This window comes from Arachis stenosperma, chromosome 9, assembly GCF_014773155.1.
Source record: "Arachis stenosperma cultivar V10309 chromosome 9, arast.V10309.gnm1.PFL2, whole genome shotgun sequence".
NCBI lineage: Eukaryota > Viridiplantae > Streptophyta > Magnoliopsida > Fabales > Fabaceae > Arachis > Arachis stenosperma.
This window is the reverse complement of record NC_080385.1, coordinates 104,176,576-104,196,956: the sequence shown is the minus strand read 5'-3', so window position 1 is coordinate 104,196,956 and position 20,381 is coordinate 104,176,576. Positions and strand designations below refer to the sequence as shown.

General features: G+C 34.6%; 1 protein-coding gene and 1 non-coding gene across 2 annotated transcripts; both read left to right on the top strand.

The window, feature by feature from the left end:
* Positions 1-2,394: 2,394 nt before the first annotated feature.
* LOC130952376 (small nucleolar RNA R71) lies at positions 2,395-2,502 on the top strand. The gene has a single exon (XR_009074557.1). It is a non-coding gene; the product is annotated as a small nucleolar RNA R71 (small nucleolar RNA).
* An 11,184-nt stretch (positions 2,503-13,686) lies between these two features.
* On the top strand, positions 13,687-20,226 carry LOC130947477 (probable lysophospholipase BODYGUARD 3). The gene is made up of 4 exons (XM_057876181.1): positions 13,687-14,567; positions 15,224-15,552; positions 16,386-16,588; positions 19,669-20,226. Exons 1-4 carry the CDS (start codon positions 13,955-13,957, stop codon positions 19,991-19,993), a joined length of 1,470 nt encoding a protein of 489 aa, XP_057732164.1. The 5' UTR covers positions 13,687-13,954; the 3' UTR covers positions 19,994-20,226.
* Positions 20,227-20,381: the final 155 nt, after the last annotated feature.

Genomic DNA, 20,381 nt, shown 5'->3' with positions numbered 1-20,381 from the left:
GAAAATGAAGGGGTGAAGAAGGGTTTATATAGGAGAGGGGGGAGATGGGGTTCGGCCATTATGGGTGGGTTTGGGAGGGAAAGTGGTTTGAATTTGAAGGGTGAGGTTGGTGGGGTTTTATGAAGGATGGATGTGAGTGGTGAAGAGAAAGATGGGATTTGATAGGTGAGGGGTTTTTGGGGAAGATGTATTGAGGTGATTGGTGAATGGGTGAAGAAGAGAGAGAGTGGTGGGGTTGGTGGGGATCTTGTGGGGTCCACAGATCCTGAGGTGTCAAGGAAAAGTCATCCCTGCACCAAATGGCACTCAAAATCACGTTTTGAGCCATTTCTGGCGTTAAACGCCGGGCTGGTGCCCATTCCTGGCGTTTAACGCCAGGTTCTTGCCCTTTTCTGGCGTTTAACGCCAGTCTGGTGCCCCTTTCTGGCGTTAAACGCCCAGAATGGTGCCAGACTGGGCGTTAAACGCCCAACTGCTAGCCTCACTGGCGTTTAAACGCCAGTGGGTTCTTCCTCCAGGGTGTGCTGTTTTTCTTCCTGTTTTTCATTCTGTTTTTGCTTTTTCAATTGATTTTGTGACTTCTCATGATCATCAACCTACGAAAGACATAAAATAACAAAAGAAAAAATATAAAATATAAGCATTGGGTTGCCTCCCAACAAGCGCTTCTTTAATGTCAGTAGCTTGACAGAGGGCTCTCATGGAGCCTCACAGATACTCAGAGCAATGTTGGAACCTCCCAACACCAAACTTAGAGTTTGAATGTGGGGGTTCAACACCAAACTTAGAGTTTGGTTGTGGCCTCCCAACACCAAACTTAGAGTTTGACTGTGGGGGCTCTGTTTGACTCTGATTTGAGAGAAGCTCTTCATGCTTCCTCTCCATGGTGACAGAGGGATATCCTTGAGCCTTAAACACATAGGATTCGTCATTCACTTGAATGATTAGTTCACCTCCATCAACATCAATCACAGCCTTTGCTGTGGCTAGGAAGGGTCTGCCAAGGATGATGGATTCATCCATGCACTTCCCAGTCTCTAGGACTATGAAATCAGTAGGGATGTAATGGTCCTCAATCTTCACCAGAACATCCTCTACAAGTCCATGAGCTTGTTTTCTTGAGTTGTCTGCCATCTCTAGTGAGATTCTTGTAGTTTGTACCTCAAAGATCCCTAGCTTCTCCATTACAGAGAGAGGCATGAGGTTTACACTTGACCCTAAGTCACACAGAGCCTTCTTGAAGGTCATGGTGCCTATGGTACAAGGTATGGAAAACTTCCCAGGATCTTGTTTCTTTTGAGGTAATTTCTGCCTAGACAAGTCATCCAGTTCTTTGGTGAGCAAAGGAGGTTCATTCTCCCAAGTCTCATTTCCAAATAACTTGTCATTTAGCTTCATGATTGCTCCAAGATATTTAGCAACTTGCTCTTCAGTGACATACTCATCCTCTTCAGAGGAAGAATACTCATCAGAGCTCATGAAAGGCAGAAGTAAGTCCAATGGAATCTCTATGGTCTCATTTTGAGCCTCAGATTCCCATGGTTCCTCACTAGGGAACTCATTGGAGGTCAGTGCACGCCCATTGAGGCCTTCCTCAGTGGCGTCCACTTCCTCTCTTTCCTCTCCAGATTCGGCCATGGTTATGGCTTTGCACTCTCCTTTTGGATTTTCTTCTGTATTACTTGGGAGAGTACTAGGAGGGAGTTCAGTAACTTTCTTGCTCAGCTGTCCCACTTGTGCCTCCAAATTCCTAATGGAGGACCTTGTTTCAGTCATGAAACTTTGAGTGGTTTTGATTAGATCAGAGACCATGGTTGCTAAGTCAGAGGGGTTCTGCTTAGAATTCTCTGTCTGTTGCTGAGAAGATGATGGAAAAGGCTTGCCATTGCTAAACCTGTTTCTTCCACCATTATTGTTGAAACCTTGTTTAGGTCTCTCTTGATTCTTCCATGAGAAATTTGGGTGATTTCTCCATGAAGAATTATAGGTGTTTCCATAGGGTTCTCCTAGGTAATTCACCTCTTCCATTGAAGGGTTCTCAGGATCATAAGCTTCTTCTTCAGAGGAAGCATCTTTAGTACTGCTTGGTGCATTTTGCATTCCAGACAGACTTTGAGAAATCAAATTGACTTGTTGAGTCAATATTTTATTCTGAGCCAATATGGCATTCAGAGTGTCAATCTCAAGAACTCCTTTCTTCTGACCAGTCCCATTGTTCACAGGATTTCTTTCAGAAGTGTACATGAATTGGTTATTTGCAACCATTTCAATTAGTTCTTGAGCTTCTGTAGGCGTCTTCTTCAGATGAAGAGATCCTCCAGCAGAGCTATCCAAAGACATCTTGGACAGTTCAGATAGACCATCATAGAAAATACCTATGATGCTCCATTCAGAAAGCATGTCAGAGGGACACTTTCTGATTAATTGTTTGTATCTTTCCCAAGCTTCATAGAGGGATTCACCATCCTTCTGTCTGAAGGTTTGGACTTCCACTCTAAGCTTACTCAATTTTTGAGGTGGAAAGAACTTTGCCAAGAAGGCATTGACTAGCTTTTCCCAAGAGTCCAGGCTTTCTTTAGGTTGTGAGTCCAACCAGATTCTAGCTCTGTCTCTTACAGCAAAAGGGAATAGCATCAGTCTGTAGACCTCAGGGTCAACCCCATTAGTCTTGACTGTGTCACAGATTTGCAAGAATTCAGCTAAAAACTGATGAGGATCTTCCAATGGAAGTCCATGGAACTTGCAATTCTGTTGCATTAGAGAAACTAACTGAGGCTTAAGCTCAAAGTTGTTTGCTCTAATGGCAGGGATAGAGATGCTTCTCCCATAGAAATCGGGAGTAGGTGCAGTAAAGTCACCCAGCACCTTCCTTGCATTGTTGGCATTGTTGTTGTTTTTGGCTGCCATGTCTTCTTCTTCTTTGAAGAATTCGGTTAGGTCCTTTACAGAGAGTTGTGCCTTAGCTTCTCTTAGCTTTCGCTTCAAGGTCCTCTCAGGTTCAGGGTCAGCTTCAACAAGAATGCCTTTGTCTCTGCTTCTGCTCATATGAAAGAGAAGAGAACAAGAAAATGTGGAATCCTCTATGTCACAGTATAGAGATTCCTTGAGGTGTCAGAGGAAAAGAAAAATAGAAGAAGGAGGTAGAAGAATTCGAACTTGATTAGATAGAGTTCGAATCGTGCATTAAGAAGGAGTGATACTCCATAAATAGAAGGATGTGAGAAGAGGGGAAGTAATTTTCAAAAATTAAGTAAAAGATTTTGAAAACATTTTGAAAAACACTAATTGATTTTCGAAAAATAAAAGTGGGGAAGAAATCAAGTGACTTGTGAAAAAGATTTTGAAATTAGAAATTAAAAAGATTTGATTGAAAACTATTTTGAAAAAGATGTGGTTAAGAAGATATGATTGGTTTTAAAAAAATGTGATTGAGAAGATATGATTTGAAAAACATTTTAAAAAGATTTGATTTGAAAACAATTTTAAAAGATATGATTTAAAAATTAATGACTTGCCTAACAAGAAAAGATATGATTCAAACATTAAACCTTTCTCAACAGAAAAGGCATCAAACATGAGATGTTCAATCAAATCATTAATTGTTAGTAAGTATCTTTGAAAAAGGAAAGAAATTGATTTTGAAAACATTTGATTGAAAAGATTTGATTTGAAAAAGATTTGATTTTGAAAAACTTTGAAAACTTGAAAAAAAATTGATTTGAAAAACAAAATCTTCCCTCTTGTGCCATCCTGGCGTTAAACGCCCAGAATGGTATCCATTCTGGCATTTAACGCCCAAAATGCTACCTTTTTGGGCGTTAAACGCCCAACCAGGTACCCTGGCTGGCGTTTAAACGCCAGTCTGTCCTTCTTCACTGGGCGTTTTGAACGCCCAGCTTTTCTGTGTAATTCCTCTGCTGCATGTTCTGAATCTTCAGTCCCCTGTACTATTGACTTGAAAATAGAACCAAGATCAAATAAACAAGGCATGCAAGACACCAAACTTAAGATTAGACACTAGACTCAAACAAGAAAAAAAAAAGAAGAAATAGAAAATACTTTATGTTTCTTGTTTCTTGAAAAAAAAATTTTTTGGTTTTTATGATTTTGTAAATTTTTTTTTTTTTTGTGCTTTTTTCGAAAATTATATGAAAATAGGAAAATAAAGGTTTCAGAATTCTCAATTTGGATTCCAGGAATCACTGCAATGCTAGTCTAAGACTCCGGTCCAGGAATTAGACATGGCTTCACAGCCAGCCAAGCTTTCAAAGAAAGCTTCGGTCCAAAACACTAGACATGGCCAATGGCCAGCCAAGCCTTAGCAGATCATTGCTCCAATAGCAAGATTGATAGAGATCAACATGCTATTGTGATGATCAGTTGAAACCTCGGTCCAATAAGATTAGACATGGCTTCACAGCCAGCCAGATTTCAACAGATCACCAAGAAACACTAGAATTCATTCTTAAAAACTCTGAAGAAAAAAAATACCTAATCTAAGCAACAAGATGAACCGTCAGTTGTCCATACTCAAGAACAATCCCCGGCAATGGCGCCAAAAACTTGGTGCACGAAATTGTGATCACTACTTTTACACAGAACAATCCCTAGTAATGGCTCCAAAGACTTGGTGCTCAATACCATGGCATAAACACAACTTCGCACAACTAACCAGCAAGTGCACTGGGTCGTCCAAGTAATAAACCTTACGCGAGTAAGGGTCGATCCCACGGAGATTGTTGGTATGAAGCAAGCTATGGTCACCTTGTAAATCCCAGTCAGGCAGACTCAAATGGGTATAGTGATAAACGAATAAAGCATAAAGATAAAGATAGAGATACTTATGTATATCATTGATGAGAGCTTCAGATAAGCATATGAAGATGCCTTCCCTTCCGTCTATCTGCTTTCCTACTGTCTTCATCCAATCCTTCTTACTCCTTTCCATGGCAAGCTCATGTAGGGTTTCACCGTTGTCAGTGGCTACCTCCCATCCTCTCAGTGAAAATGTTGCCTATGCTCTGTCACAGCATGGGTAATCAGCTGTCGGTTCTCGGTCAGGCCGGAATAAAATCCATCGATTCTTTTGCGTCTGTCACTAACGCCCCGCCTGCTAGGAGTTTGAAGCACGTCACAGTCATTCAATCATTGAATCCTACTCAGAATACCACAGACAAGGTTAGACCTTCCGGATTCTCTTGAATGCCGCCATCAGTTCTCGTCTATACCACGAAGACTCTGATCTCACGGAATGGCTGGCTCGTTTGTCAGGCGAGCACTCGGTTGTCAGGCGATCAACCATGTATCGTGTATCAGGAATCCAAGAGATATTCACTAAGCCTCGTATGCTTGTAGAACAAGAGTGGTTGTCAGTCACTTTGTTCATAAGTGAGAATGATGATGAGTGTCACGGATCATCACATTCATCAAGTTGAAGAACAGGTGATATCTTGGAACAAGAACAAGCGGAATTGAATAGAAGAACAATAGTAATTGCATTAATACTCGAGGTACAGCAGAGCTCCACACCTTAATCTATGGTGTGTAGAAACTCCACCGTTGAAAATACATAAGAACAAGGTCTATGCATGGCCGAATGGCCAGCCTCCCAAAGAGGGTTCAATCATAAAAACATGATCAAAAAGCTCTCTAAATACAATAGTAAAAGGTCCTACTTATAGAAAACTAGTAGCCTAAGGTGTACATAGATGAGTAAATGACATAAAAATCCACTTCCGGGCCCACTTGGTGTGTGCTTGGGCTGAGCAATGAAGCATTTTTCGTGTAGAGACTCTTCTTGGAGTTAAACGCCAGCTTTTATGCCAGTTTGGGCGTTTAACTCCCATTTAGGTGCCAGTTCCGGTGTTTAACGCTGGAATTTCTGTAGGTGACTTTGAACGCCGGTTTGGGCCATCAAATCTTAGGCAAAGTATGGACTATCATATATTGATGGAAATCCCAGGATGTCTACTTTCCAACGCCGTTGAGAGCGCGCCAATTGGGCTTCTGTAGCTCCAGAAAATCCACTTCGAGTGCAGGGAGGTCAGAATCCAACAGCATCTGCAGTCCTTTTGAGTCTCTGGATCAGATTTTTGCTCAGGTCCCTCAATTTCAGCCAGAAAATACCTGAAATCACAGAAAAACACACAAACTCATAGTAAAGTCCAGAAAAGTGAATTTTAACTAAAAACTAATAAAAATATAATAAAAACTAACTAGATCATACTAAAAACATACTCAAAACAATGCCAAAAAGCGTACAAATTATCCGCTCATCAATCATCCTCATGAGTGTGAGTATGCTTGTTTTTACACTTTTTGAACTTCACTTGGTTAAGTTCAATAATTGTCATGCCACTAATTTCTAACTACTTTTCTAACTTTTGACTTGGTTGACTTTCTAACTCTTCTTTTTAGTTTTCGCATTTAACTCTTTCATATTCTTTTGGGCATGATGATCATTGTTGCTTAACAAACAAGCATATTACTATAATTGCATGATTTCTTAGTTTGTGTTCTGAGTGATGTCTGAATTCTGTTTTTCTTGCATTCTGAGATTTCATTTCTTTAACTCACTTTATGAATATGTCTCAATTCCTTCTATTGTCTGTTTTCTATCTGTTGCTTATATCCTTCCTTTCCATTTCTCTGCTTTGCTTAATTTTCTGTATCCTGTAATTTCTATTTTTCCAAGATGTTTGATAGAGGAAAAGGGAAAGCAAAGGTTACCTCTAGGAAGAGGAACAGATCTCAGTCTTCTATTGATTCTGTGACCTTTAGTTATGCTAAGATACAGCTCTCTGACAAAGATAAGACAGATCAGCTCCTGCCCGCTGCCGATTCAGAGAGATTTCCTAATCTATACTGTGAGCTCTGCTTTCCACTTTTTCAGCAATGGAAGCTCAACTTGGAGAGGAAGCTGGCTATTCCTTCCGATTTGAGGTGGTCTATTGAGCTTTGAATTGAGGGGATGGGCTTTTCTTTCGTCGATAGGGAGCTAGCCATGGTGAACGAGTCTTGGGTCCGTGAGTTTTATTGCAACTTCTTTAGACCGACCCTTGACTTGGTTCACTTGAGGTGGACAGATTCTGATGACAGAGGCCGATATTGAGTAGGCACTCCACTGTCAGCCCAAGTTCAGTGATAAAGACTTTTCAGAGGGCTGAGGCAGAGATGCATAACTTGACCTATGATTATGATGCCTTGAGGAGTGTGGTAGCACACCCGGATGCCCCCTGGGAGATGGATGCCGACAAACTGAAACCCATGGAGATTATGTTTGATCACTTGATGAATAAGGCGAAGGTCTGGCAGCAGATTCTTGCTCATTATGTTATGCCTACCACCCACTTCACTGAGATCCCGGTGGACATGCTACTTCTGATTGGGTGCATTATCGAGGGGAAGGAGCTGTACTTTCCCCGACTAATCAGAAAATTCATGTGGCAAGCCCATGTCAGAGGCACACTCCCATTCCCTAGTTTAGTCACAGAGACGGCTCAGCAGGCTGGAGTACCATGGCTGCCAGATGATGAGTCACCACCCGCAGTCCACGGAAAGGAGAAGGTTATTTCGTGGGGGACTTGGGTGAATGACAGACCACCAGCCCCGCGTAGAGCCCAAGCTTCTAAAGCAACGACACCTGAGCCATCTTCTTCTTCAGCTGCAGCAGCCGAACCATCCACAGCACCACCAGCAGCAGCAGCAGCACCACCACCACCACCACCACCACCACCATCAGCACCCCAGCTGACGTACCGACTCGTCCAGCACCTCATTGAGCACATGGATCAAAGTGAGCGTTGCCATAGGCGACGTTATCAGCGCTTGAGTCGGATGCTCGCATCGCTAGGAGCCGAGATGCCCTTTGACTCCGACACTTCTTCCGACCAGTCTGAGGTAGAGGAAGGGGATCGGGAGGAGGAAGCTCAGCGGCCAGAGGCACGTATACAGATTCAGGTTCCCACAGAGACATAGCAGGCCGCTATGGAGCCACAGCCTCAGCCGCAGCCAAATGCAGGCGTTGACCCTCTCACCCAGTCTCAGTCATAGCATCAAGGATGATGCTTTCATCTAAGTGTGGGGAGGTCGTCGTCGTCGGCGGAATTTCTATTTTGGTGACCATTTCAGACATTCTTCCCTTATTTTGTCCTAATTTTAGTATTTGCACTTTATTTTATTGCACTTTTGGATCATTATATATATTAGTTATCTTGGATACTTTTGTTTCAGCTTGTTACATTTTGCACTTTGGTTTGTATATATTTTATATTTTAATTCGATTTGCATTTTGAGTTGATAGTATATATATATATATATATATATATATATATATATATATATATATATATATATATATATATATATATATATATATATATATATATATATATTAGTCTATTAGTTGTGATTTGGGAAAAATTTGGACTATTTTGTATATGAGAAATTGGTTTGATTGAAAAAGGGAGTTAAACTAAAGATTTTTTTTAAATGTCTCAATCACAACATTTAATTTAGGATATGTATAATAAGCTTAGACAAAACAATGAAATTTTCCAAGAAATTTACTTACAGGGCACCACCCCAATTGAAAATTTTTTTTTAGAACTTACTTGAATTATACATATTGTGGATCATGTTTTGAGCTAAGAACACAAGCATGTGAGATTTGAGCCTAATTGTGTGGTTAGATCATATAACCACTTATTTTCCTTCTTGTGTGTGATTATTCTCTTTCTATGATTGTGATATTTGATTTGTTTGATTCTTTATGTCCATTATTCTATGTATACATGCATTTATGTGATTGAGGCCATTGTTTCATTGAGCTCACTTACCCAAATAGCCTACTTTTTATCTTCCATTATTAGCCAATTTTGAGCCTATGCTTAACCCAATTTTTCTTAATTTTAGTACATTACAAGCCTTAAGTAAAAAATAATAAATGTCCTTTGTTTGGATCTTTGATTAGCTTAGTCTAGTGAGAGTGCTTATCATTCAAGTTTGGGAGAGTTGGGAACATTGGTTGGGATAAAAGTGTGTTTGTATTTTTGTTCAAAATTTTGGGAATTGGGGTACATACTCATGCAATAAATGTGTAAACCATATGCATTGGCACTCTTGTATATAATTTAATTTGAAAATAAAAGGACAAAATACCCCAAAGTGAAGTTCAATAAAAAAAATCAATGCATATGTGTGGAGATCAAAAAAGAGATTGCATGAGTGTATGAAAAAGTGAGAATTATGGGTAGTTAGGATTGTTTGAAATAGTATAGGTTATTATATAGGTTAGGTGGGAAGTTTAAGTTAATCAAAGATTCAAATTCTAGTCTACTTAACCATATACAATCCTACCTTGACCCTAGCCCCATTACAACCTTTGAGAAAGTCCTCATGATATTTGTATGCATGCATGAAATAATTGTTGACTGTTAGATGAAAAATAAATCTTGGAAAGCATGATTAGGAGAGAATTGAGTGAATCAACCCTATACACTTGAGTGATTAGAGTGGATACACATTCGGCGAGGGTTCGATTGCTCAATTACATGTTTTCACCATGATCACCCCTTTTCTTGCAAGTTTGAAAAATCTTTCAATAACTCAATTCAATTGTGGGTTGGATTTGATTGCTATTGCTTTAGCCCTTGTGCTTATATATGTTTTCTTAGAAGTTGATTTGTTTTGACCAAGTAATTGCATTCATTTAGATAGGTTGCATTTAGATAGTATATTTGCATTGAATAAATGTCATACCCCTTGTTTCCTTCTTGATTTTAGCATGAGGACATGCTTGGTTTAAGTGTGGAGAGGTTTGATAAACCCCAATATTGTAGTTTATCTTGTGTTGATTTTAGGAGATTTTATCAACTTTTCCCACATTTATTCAATAAAATAGCATGGTTTTGTAACTCTCCTTTAATTTGTGCTTAAGTGTAAAACATACTTTTTAGGCCCTTAAATTGGTAATTTTAGTTCCCCATTGTTTCCACTAGATGCCTTGATATGTTTGTTAGTGAATTCAGGTTGAAAAAGCTAGGAATGGACCAAAGGAATGAAGAGAAAAGCATCCAAAGTGGAGAACTCATGAAAAATTAAGGATTTGGAGTGCACACATCGACGCTTACGCGTAACAGACACGCGCACGGGTGAAGATGAAGTCGCATGGCGACGCGTACGCATAGTAGGCGCGTACGCGTGAGAAGAAAATGCCAAGCGATGCGTACGCGTGACCTATGCGTACGCGTCGCTGCTCGCACGTGACCTCATTAAGGTGAAAATGCTAGGGGCAATTTCTGAGCTTCCTAGGCCCAAATCCAACTGATTCCAGAGGCTATTTCATGCATAATTCAAGAGGGGTCAGGGGGGAGCACTTAGTGTAATTTTGATGAGCCTTTAGTTAGTTTTCTAGAGAAAGAAGCTCCCTCTTCTCTCTAGAATTAGGTTAGGATTAGTTTAATCTCTCTTAGATTTAGATTTTAATTATTGATTTCATTTACTTTCCTTTTCAATTTCTTGTTCTATTGTTTTGATTCTCTTAGTTCTTCTTGTTAATTTCTTCTATTTCACTAATTTCATGTCTATAAGCACTTTGTTAATCTTTAATTTTAATTAATGCAAATTCTTGTTTTATTTTCCTTTATTGCTTAATTGCTTTGTTATTGTTATTTCCTTTCAATTGGTAGTGTTAGATTTCATATTTCTTGTCATTTTATCTTACTTTCCTTTTATGCCTTCCAAGTGTTTGATAAAATGTTTGGTAGGATATTAGAGTAGATTTTTGTGTTCTTGGCTTGGGACGGTAATTTAGGTGAACTTGAGTTGCTAATGTCCAAGTGATTGATGATTGGTAATCATTGACTCTAGCTTTCACTAATCCAATTAGTGAGTGGTTAGGACTTATGGACTATGATTAATGTAGCTCATTTAACTTTCTTTTATTTGTTAGATGATGACTTAATGAGATTGATACTTGCAATTATCATGTTGTGGTTAGTGACAAGGATAAAAATCCTTAACCATCAACCCTTTCCAAAAACTATTTACCATTTGAGTTCATTTACTTTTTTGCAATTTATTTTTCATGTCCCTTATTCTAAATCCCAAAATATACAACCCATAACTAATAACATAAATACTTCTCTGTAATTCCTTAAGAGACAACCTGAGATTTTGATACTTCGGTCATTTTTATTGGGGTTTGTACTTGTGACAAACAATTTTTGATTGAAGAATTGTTTATTAGTTTAGAACTTTACTTGCAACGAGATTTCATTGAGAAATTCTATACCGATAAATTTTTTCCCTCATAAGTTAACCTTTTAATTTATTCTTTTCAGAGTCATGTCATTATTGTTTATTGAAATTTTAAAAAATTGTGTTAATAATGATCTTTAATCAATAGTTACAAACAACAAGCAACCGTCAAATTAAAGGATTAATTAAGGAATGAGAAAGGAAACAAAATATAGAAAACCTCTTAGAGTTCTTGTGCATAAAGGAGGGGTTTGGTTAGAATCCTTTCTCCCTCCTTATATATTTATATATATTTCTGAACAACTATAACCAGAATCACACTTCGTTAAGAATATATATAAAAAGCAATAATGGTGGCTGATTTTTTTTTTATGTATAGAACACTTTTAAACTATATATACAAAAATAAAATGATATCACATTAATTTAATTTTTAGAAAGTAATTAAAATAATAATAACAAAAAATGGCATTACATAAGCATCATTCTCGAACATCCTATATTATATTATTGAAGTTTAATTTATCCAATTATTTAAATTTTAATAATACAATTTAGTCTTATTAAATTATATTTTATAGGTCATTATAATCTTTGCAGACTCATGTTATTACTGTTTATTGAACTTTGGAAAAATCTTTTTGCATTAATAATTATCTTCAGTCAATAATTACAAACTAACAAGTAATCCTCAAAGGGTTAATTAAGGAATGAGAAAGAGGAGAAAAAACTCTTATGACCATATTATTCATCAACAATACACAAGGGCGGGAAAAAAAACTAAACACTATATATGTATTTAATTTAAAAGTTTGAATATCTTTTTTCCTAATTTTTCCCCTTTTTTAATTAACTTTTCAGAACAAATAGTTCATCTGTGGCTTTTTATTTTCCCTCCAACTGCTGTTGCATTTGAATCATATATAAATCAGTGTACGAAAGTTAATTACAGAGATATTATTTACTTACACTGAACAAAATTATTTTGTCTACTGCTACATATGAATCTAACCACGCTTTCTTTTGGAAGCTTTTAACTAAAAAACCGTAATTCATACGAGATACAATTATTCTTTAATGCGTTAACTATCTTCTGATTAATTATTCAACTTAATTAGCTTATTTTTCTCCCTTAAATTACATTGGTCGATATATGCATTCTGTTACCATTTGATTAATCTTTGTAAATAAAAAAAAATTGTCTTTTAGTTCTCACATGCTATGGAACGTGTTTAAGTTGAGTAACTTAAAATCCCCCAACCAAGTTTGACACATTCTTGAAAACATTGACAAAAAAAGGTTAGATAAACAGTGGTAAATTGGCAATGCTACACCTAATGGCATGGGGCTCATGTGCCTGAAACAGATTGCATTAAATATTCCATTTGGTTTGGTCCGAATTAAACTAATATATTTTTATCAAGAAAAATTGAGAGAATGATGATATATCATGGTAAACAAAAACATTAAAGGGGTTGCAATGGCTTTAATATTTTTTTATTATTATTATTTTGTAACGCTGTAGCCTGTATGGGGATGATGAGTTGTACTGTCCAAGTAAGCCGATGAGCAAAGTGGGAAAGAAAAGTTGATACATAATTTCGTATGGGCAAGAAAGTGGAACATCTCATATGAATTATAGGCTGAGTGTTAACACATTAATTCTTCTTGTAACAATGAAGAATTATTTGTCAAGGTAAGGCCTCAATTCCTCGGTGGATTCCAAATTTGAACCCTAAAATTAAAATAAAATTAAAAAAATTCTTTTTTTAATTAAATTTTTGTAATGAAATTGAAAAACCAATAATTTAGAAAGACAAAAAAATAATTAATACAAAAAATCAGTGACTAATTAATCAACAACCTTACAAGAAGATATCTTTGATATTTATAAAAAATGATTATGTTGTTGCAAAATATTTTAGTTATTTTGTTATAAAATATTTCATTATTTTAGTAGTTAATTATTTCATTAGAAAAATATATAAAATAATATGAATAAGTATATATACATGTATAAATTAAGCAGGGCTTGATTTGATTATTGAATTTTAGTGTTAATGAAATCTTTTTAGAAAGGAAAAAAAAAAAACTAAAAAAGTGTTTATGGCTTTTCACATAACATTATTATAAACATGAATTTTATCCCCAAAAAAAAACATGAATTGTTTATGGTGAACATACATATTTGAGACACAAAAAATAAAATTAATTATACAGAAAAAAAAGAAAAATCTGTTTCCTTCTTTGAATAGGGTGGGTTCAACAACCAACTACTTTTTTTTTTTTCCTTCTTGGCCAACAAATGCTGTTAAATGAAACAATCAATTCATTCATTTGTGTGCTCTCCCACTCTCTCACTCTTTCTCTTTCCCTTTCTGTTTCTTTAATTTGCCTGCTGTTTGCTGGTTTTGTTTTGAAGTTTTAATTTAAGAGAGGCAATCCCACACGCTTTCAACAAACCAGACATAACCAAAGAAGGGGTTTTGCCCTTCAATTCCTGTGTAAAGGAACCTGCTTAGTGCTTACTGTGTTCCCTTACATTCCCTTCCCAAATATGTTAACATCCTTCTCAACATTCCGATCTCCTTGCTTTCTGGGCTCACCATAACATCTTAAGCCCAACACATTATTCTTCTTATTCCGGAATCCTATCTTGTACTAGCTATTTATTTGGTGATTCATCATCATCCGCATGCATATGCAAATGGACGCAATGGCAAAAACAAGATCTCTCGCGAAGCTAACCGGCAAGTTAGTTAACGAGGCAGTTAGCTTCGTGACGTTTTGCGTGCTCGACCTCATTGATTTCATTCTTTGTTTCGTCTTCAAAGCAATGGACTTGTTGATGGAAGCTGAGTGTAAGCCCTGCTACTGCTCGCCGACCAAGGAAGCCATAACGAGCAGCGGCAAGATCTTGGTGTCGGAGCACGGCGGCGAGTCGACCAAGATAGTTTCTCTGAGCTCCACAAACAAATTACAGCTGGAAGACATCTCGGATACACTCTATTCAAGGCCTTCTTTGGTGTCGGAGATTTCCAGATTAACGCTTAATGAATTGAAGAGGCTTAAGTTGGAGGAGCCACTATTGCAGAACAAGAAAAATGGGAGTAGTGCTACAACTACAACTACTACTACTTCCACTACAATAGTAGAGATGCTTCAAGGCAAGATTGATAATCCGGTTACAAGGTGGTCGGATTGTGATTGCAAATTTTGCACAAGTTGGATCTCATCTTCTTCTTCTCCAACTAGTAATAATAATAGTAAAGCCACCCTCTTTGTTATGGCTCAAGGCCCTAGTAGAGGTAATTAATTCCCATATATTTCTAAATAATAAATTAATATATACTCCCTGAATTCTTTTTTAAAATTTTATTTTTCTTGTTTAAATCTCAATATGTTGTTCTAATGATTTATAAAAAGGCGTCTGTCATAACAAAAATTAGAAAGACAAAAAAAATGTAGTTATTAAGGTTATAAAAGAAAAATTTATAATGAAAAACAAAGTAGAATTTTAAATTTTCAATGACATCAATATATTAGATAAGCCTTTTTAATAAAAATTTTTCTTTTTGTATTCTTGACGAGAAGTCTGTAGCAATTAAAAAAAAATATATATATATATATATATATATATATATATATATATATATATATATATATCAGAGAAAAATATTGGTAGTGTAAACCTTGCAAAATTCTTGAAGTTGACAACCAACTTCAACCTTAACTCTAGAATTCGGAAAAGCTTCTCCTAGGGTATGTCATTAAAGTTGTCAAGAGTTGGTCAAATTAATTTTTGACTATCAAAATCAGTTAGGTTAGTTCCTCTTTTTGAAACTGATCTGATCAACTGTAACAACTAGAACCTTGAAAATATTATTTGTATGTATTTTGTATGACATGAGTATGATGAATAATGAATATGACGTGGAATAATAAATTATTGTGTCATATTCAGGTACAACAAGAGAAGATGTGTTGTTCATACATGGGTTTATATCATCGTCGTCGTTTTGGACAGAGACACTGTTTCCGAACTTCTCGACGGCAGCGAGATCAAGCTACCGGCTATTGGCCGTGGATCTGTTAGGGTTTGGACAGAGCCCAAAGCCTAGCGACTCGCTATACACGCTAAGCGAGCATTTGGAAATGATAGAGAGATCCGTGTTGGAGTCGCACAAGGTCAAATCGTTTCACATAGTAGCACACTCTTTAGGCTGCATATTGGCCCTTGCCCTCGCCGTTAAACACCCTCGCTCTGTCAAGTCCTTGACTTTGCTTGCCCCAGTAATTTTCCCTTTCATCTTTCTCAACTTTTGCATATTTTTCTCCACTATCTTATTTCTACACTAAAATTTACATTTTTATAAAATAAATGTTCAAAATATAACATATAAATTAAATAATATATATTTATTACATAAATCATAACAAATAATTTAATGATTAATTTTTTTATGTGCATATAATATTTTTGTATTTTTTATCTTATATATTTTCGTAAATAAATTTTCTAAGAGACGAATTCTTTCATGTGAAAATTTTATAAACATATTAATATTACGTGACAATGCAAACACTTATTTCGTCAATAATGTTAGTTTGATATTATCATTTTTTTTTTTTCATACTGATAGTAATTTTTATTTAAGGGAAAAAAAAAGGAGGATCATCATTATTATAGTAGCATGAATACACATTAATCTAAGTTGTGGTTTTAAAAAAAAGTTAAAAGCTACTCTTTGATTGCTTTAGCCTAGTTAGAACTTAGAAGATAGTATCTATAGATAGAGTTCCTATATTGAGAAAGTGAGAAACCAAATATAGAAATAGAAATCTTCGTATAAACTTTTGACTAATTAATTTTTGTTTTCTTTTTTTGTTTGTTAGGATGCTTTTAGCGTTTTATATAAACACTAACAACAATTTATTTTTGTTTTATATAATCTTTGTATAAATATTTTTAAAAAACATATCAAAACATATGTATATTTTAGAATTACACGAGAATTTTTCAACCTATTGTTAAAAAAGTCATGTTAATTTATTTTTATATAAAGTCCAGAGAAGGGAATTAGTCTTGTATAATTTATTTTTCTAATTAATTCAACTTGAAACAGCCATACTATCCAGTGCCAAAGGGAATAGCACAGGCAACACAGTACGTAATGAGGAAGGTAGCACCAAGGCGCGTGTGGCCACCGATGAAGTTTGGCGCGTCGTTGGTGTGCTGGTACGAGCACATAACTCGCGTAATTTGCTTGCTTATTTGCAAAAACCACCGTCTCTGGGAATTTCTAACCAAACTCGTCACTCGAAACAGGTGAACTCACTTACTCACTCACTCACTCGCTCATATTCTCATTTCTTTTCTTTTCTTATTCCTTTAAGTATTTATATGTTAGTTTGGTTCAGCTTCTCAACTTAACCACGCAACTTAAGTAAATAGTAAACTACTTTCTCTCTCTTTCTCTCTGTTTCATCCGTTTCTGTCATCTGCATAGTCTTCTAAGTTACATGCATGATCCATGATTTAGTTGGCCCATTTTTTGACTATCATTTCTTGTTACTAATTTCTTTTCTCGTTGCTCTATACGTAATTCTTTGCGACTTTTTTTTATTTCTTGGATTTAACTATATGCTAAGATTATTATTATTATTATTATTGATAAAAAAAAGTTTACATTTTTATGTTAATAATTAATAAATAATAAATACATTAAATGAAAATTTAGGCTTTATATAATTTATATATAAAATTTTTCAATTTATAACATTAACATCTAATCTTATCTTTTTTTTTTTAATTTCCTATAGTTTATTTTGTTAAAAAGAAAATCCATGTCAGATATAATAGGAGTAATACTTTGATGAAAATTAAATCAAAATAAAGATATTCTCTGATAGATATTTATAAAAATTTAATTTTCATGTTATAAAAGGATTTATATAAACAACTAATTACGTATTATTACATTAATAAAAAAATTAATTTTTACAACATTCATTACTTAAAAAATCGTATATATCCATAATATAATTATATAATAGTGGAAAGTTCATATTATGTGCTAATCTCATTTTTAAGTCTCCTAATTAGATTACATTCTTTACTTTTGGTATTTAAAGAAGAAAACAATCTCATTTTAAGTCTCCTAATTGATGTTATTTCTAAAAATCAAATCCATCCAAATTCTTTCAGAGACGTACTTCTATTACAATACCAACAACACCCTTTATTGTTAGCTACCTATTAATTGGTTGTACAATTTATTTTTCAACATAAAAGGAAATTAATACGATATGCACATACCTAAGGGGATGACGGTGGTATAGAAGACTATGAAGAATTTAATTAATACACCTACGAGTTTAAAAAATTGAAGGACAAAACGATGGTGACATAATAAGGCACCACAAGAGCACAAAATCGTGGTTGTGCTTGTGCGTTGAGCAACAAGTATTAATTAGACGGCCACGCATCTCAAATTAATTATGTGGGTTTAGAATTTTCCAAATTATTTAACCTTTTTCTTCTGTATATAAATGTTGAAAAAGTCTTTGGTAAGCTACCACAAACTATGAATACATGTAAATATGGTTATGATATTGATATGTGAGTAAATGACATGGCTAGAATCATGATACTCATAGGCGGGTCATCTAATATTTGGAAAAAGAGTTTTGTTAGTTGATTGAATATATCTGATATGCTCTCTATAAAAATAACAGTCACATATTTTACTTTGATTTTTTAAATATTTTAAGAATTTAATTTTAATATATTAATAGTATAAAATATTTTATATACTCATCTAGTCAAACTTATTTAGAATTTTAGATAATTTTTTAAATGAAAAATTTAAAAATTAATTATTTTTATTAATGTGATAATATATAATTAAATGTTTGTAAAACCTTATAGTTTACTAAATATAGTTTAAAAAAGCCAAAAAAACGAAAACAAAAACAAAAAACCAAAATAGAATAACAAAAATCAACAAGTGGCTCAGGGTATAGTAATAATATTAAAGTTATATAAAAAAGACTGAAATTTTTTAAATAGATATCAAAAATACTTTACAGCAATATATTTTAAGCTTGAAATAAAAGTACCTATCTGTAGTAATACATCGTTATACATGTTAAGTGTTTAAACAGTTAATTTAAGGGTAGATAGCCTACCTGAAAATTATGCTATAATATAGATAAATAGTCTCCTTCCACCATAGTAGTGTATTTTATCATATATTAACATTGTAAAGCTAGTCTATAAATATGAACATGTAACGTAAAAAGAAAATTCTTCCTTAATCTTATATATATATATATATATATATATATATATATATATATTAAAAGTAAAAAATATATCTTTTGTAATTTTGAGTGTTTATTTAAATTAGAATCTCAAAATATTGTTCCTATCTATAACTAAGGGATCTACTTCTTCTAAAATTGTATTGTCACTTTAAAAGAAAAAAAAAGTACACCGTTAATCACTATTAAATTAAAATAATAGAGTTTACAGATAATAAATGTTACAAATTTAAAAGTGATTAAAGCATCATCTTACCAGAGGATTTTTTTTCATAACTAAGATAATTCTTAAAAGGAATACAATTACAAAATATTAGGAGATTTGAAAACGCGTTATTTATTAAGACTTACCAACACTCATTTATAATTTTAATTTGCGCATATGGCTACTACTAAAATTTTTATGGTAGAGCATTAATTGAATTTTAAGATTCTTGGACCCGTTTCTTATGGGAGCACAAGTCAAATGTGACTGAAGACTGAGCGTATAATTAAAATGTAGATGGAGTCAGAGATGGGGTTGTGGTTGCATTTAATTGGAAACCCTTTTTCATTAATTCTGTGTTTGCTGGCTCCCATGAATGGTGAATGATACTCACTTCAACTGTGTGTTGGAGACACAGACTTCCCATCTAACCTGATTTTCAATTAGGTTTATTCATCTTGTGCCTAAAAAGTATAGGTTAAGATTATAAATTAAAAAAGTTTTTATTAAAAATAAAAAAAAATTAAGTTTTTAATGCATTTATTAAATAAAAAATTTTAGTTCTTTTACTAATGGTAAGTTTATCATGTGCCTTAAAGACACATATTAGTTAAACCCTTTTCAATATTAATGCTTCCACTTTAATTTGCTATCTTAACTTAAATTTGTCTAACAACTTTAATTTAGAGTAATAAAGTTTAAGCTTCATGTATTCTTTCTCGGCTTTGATTTTAGTCTCTGGGTAGAAATGAGTGTTTTTTTAAATGTATTTAAGATAATATTCTTGCTAAGTAGTGCTATGAAAGTATTGATTAAGGTTATTAGTAGGAATGATTGTAATAACATTTCCCTAATGCTATTACTCTCTGTATGAATAGGGTTAGGACTTTCTTGCTTGAAGGGTTCTTTTGTCACACACATAACGCAGCGTGGCACACACTACACAACATCATATGTGGGACCGCGGGGAAGATTGGATCATATTTGGATATCATAAGAGAAAATGTGAATTGTAAAGTTACCATATTTCATGGAAGAGATGACGAGGTTATACCAATTGAATGTAGCTATGAAGTCCAAAAAAGGATCCCTCGTGCCAAGGTCAGAATCATTGACAACAAAGATCACATTACCATAGTTGTTGGAAGACAGAAAGCTTTTGCTAGGGAGCTTGAGGACATTTGGGGCACAACAAAAAATTAACCAAAAAAAAAACTAGAAAAATTCTCAAATTAAGCTGCATGGAGTGTGCTAATGCACTAATCACCAGCAGCGTACCTTTGATTGAATTTCGGTTATAATTTTTATTTTTTCCTTGTCAAGTAAAGTATTGTATCTGGTCTCGTAAATTATATAATCATATCATTTCAATTATATATTGGTACTATAGTAAGCGCAACCAATAACCTATTCAAAAAGAGGCGTATTAAGAAAATAACTGTTCAAGACAATATTATGTTGTTAAATTGACATACAGGCCTGGACCGATTACTGTTTTGCCTGGAATATGATTAAAAGCAGGAGACAGTTTTTAATGTGATTTGGTCGCTCTAACTAACGTCCAGTACTAGGCATATCCAAATACATAACC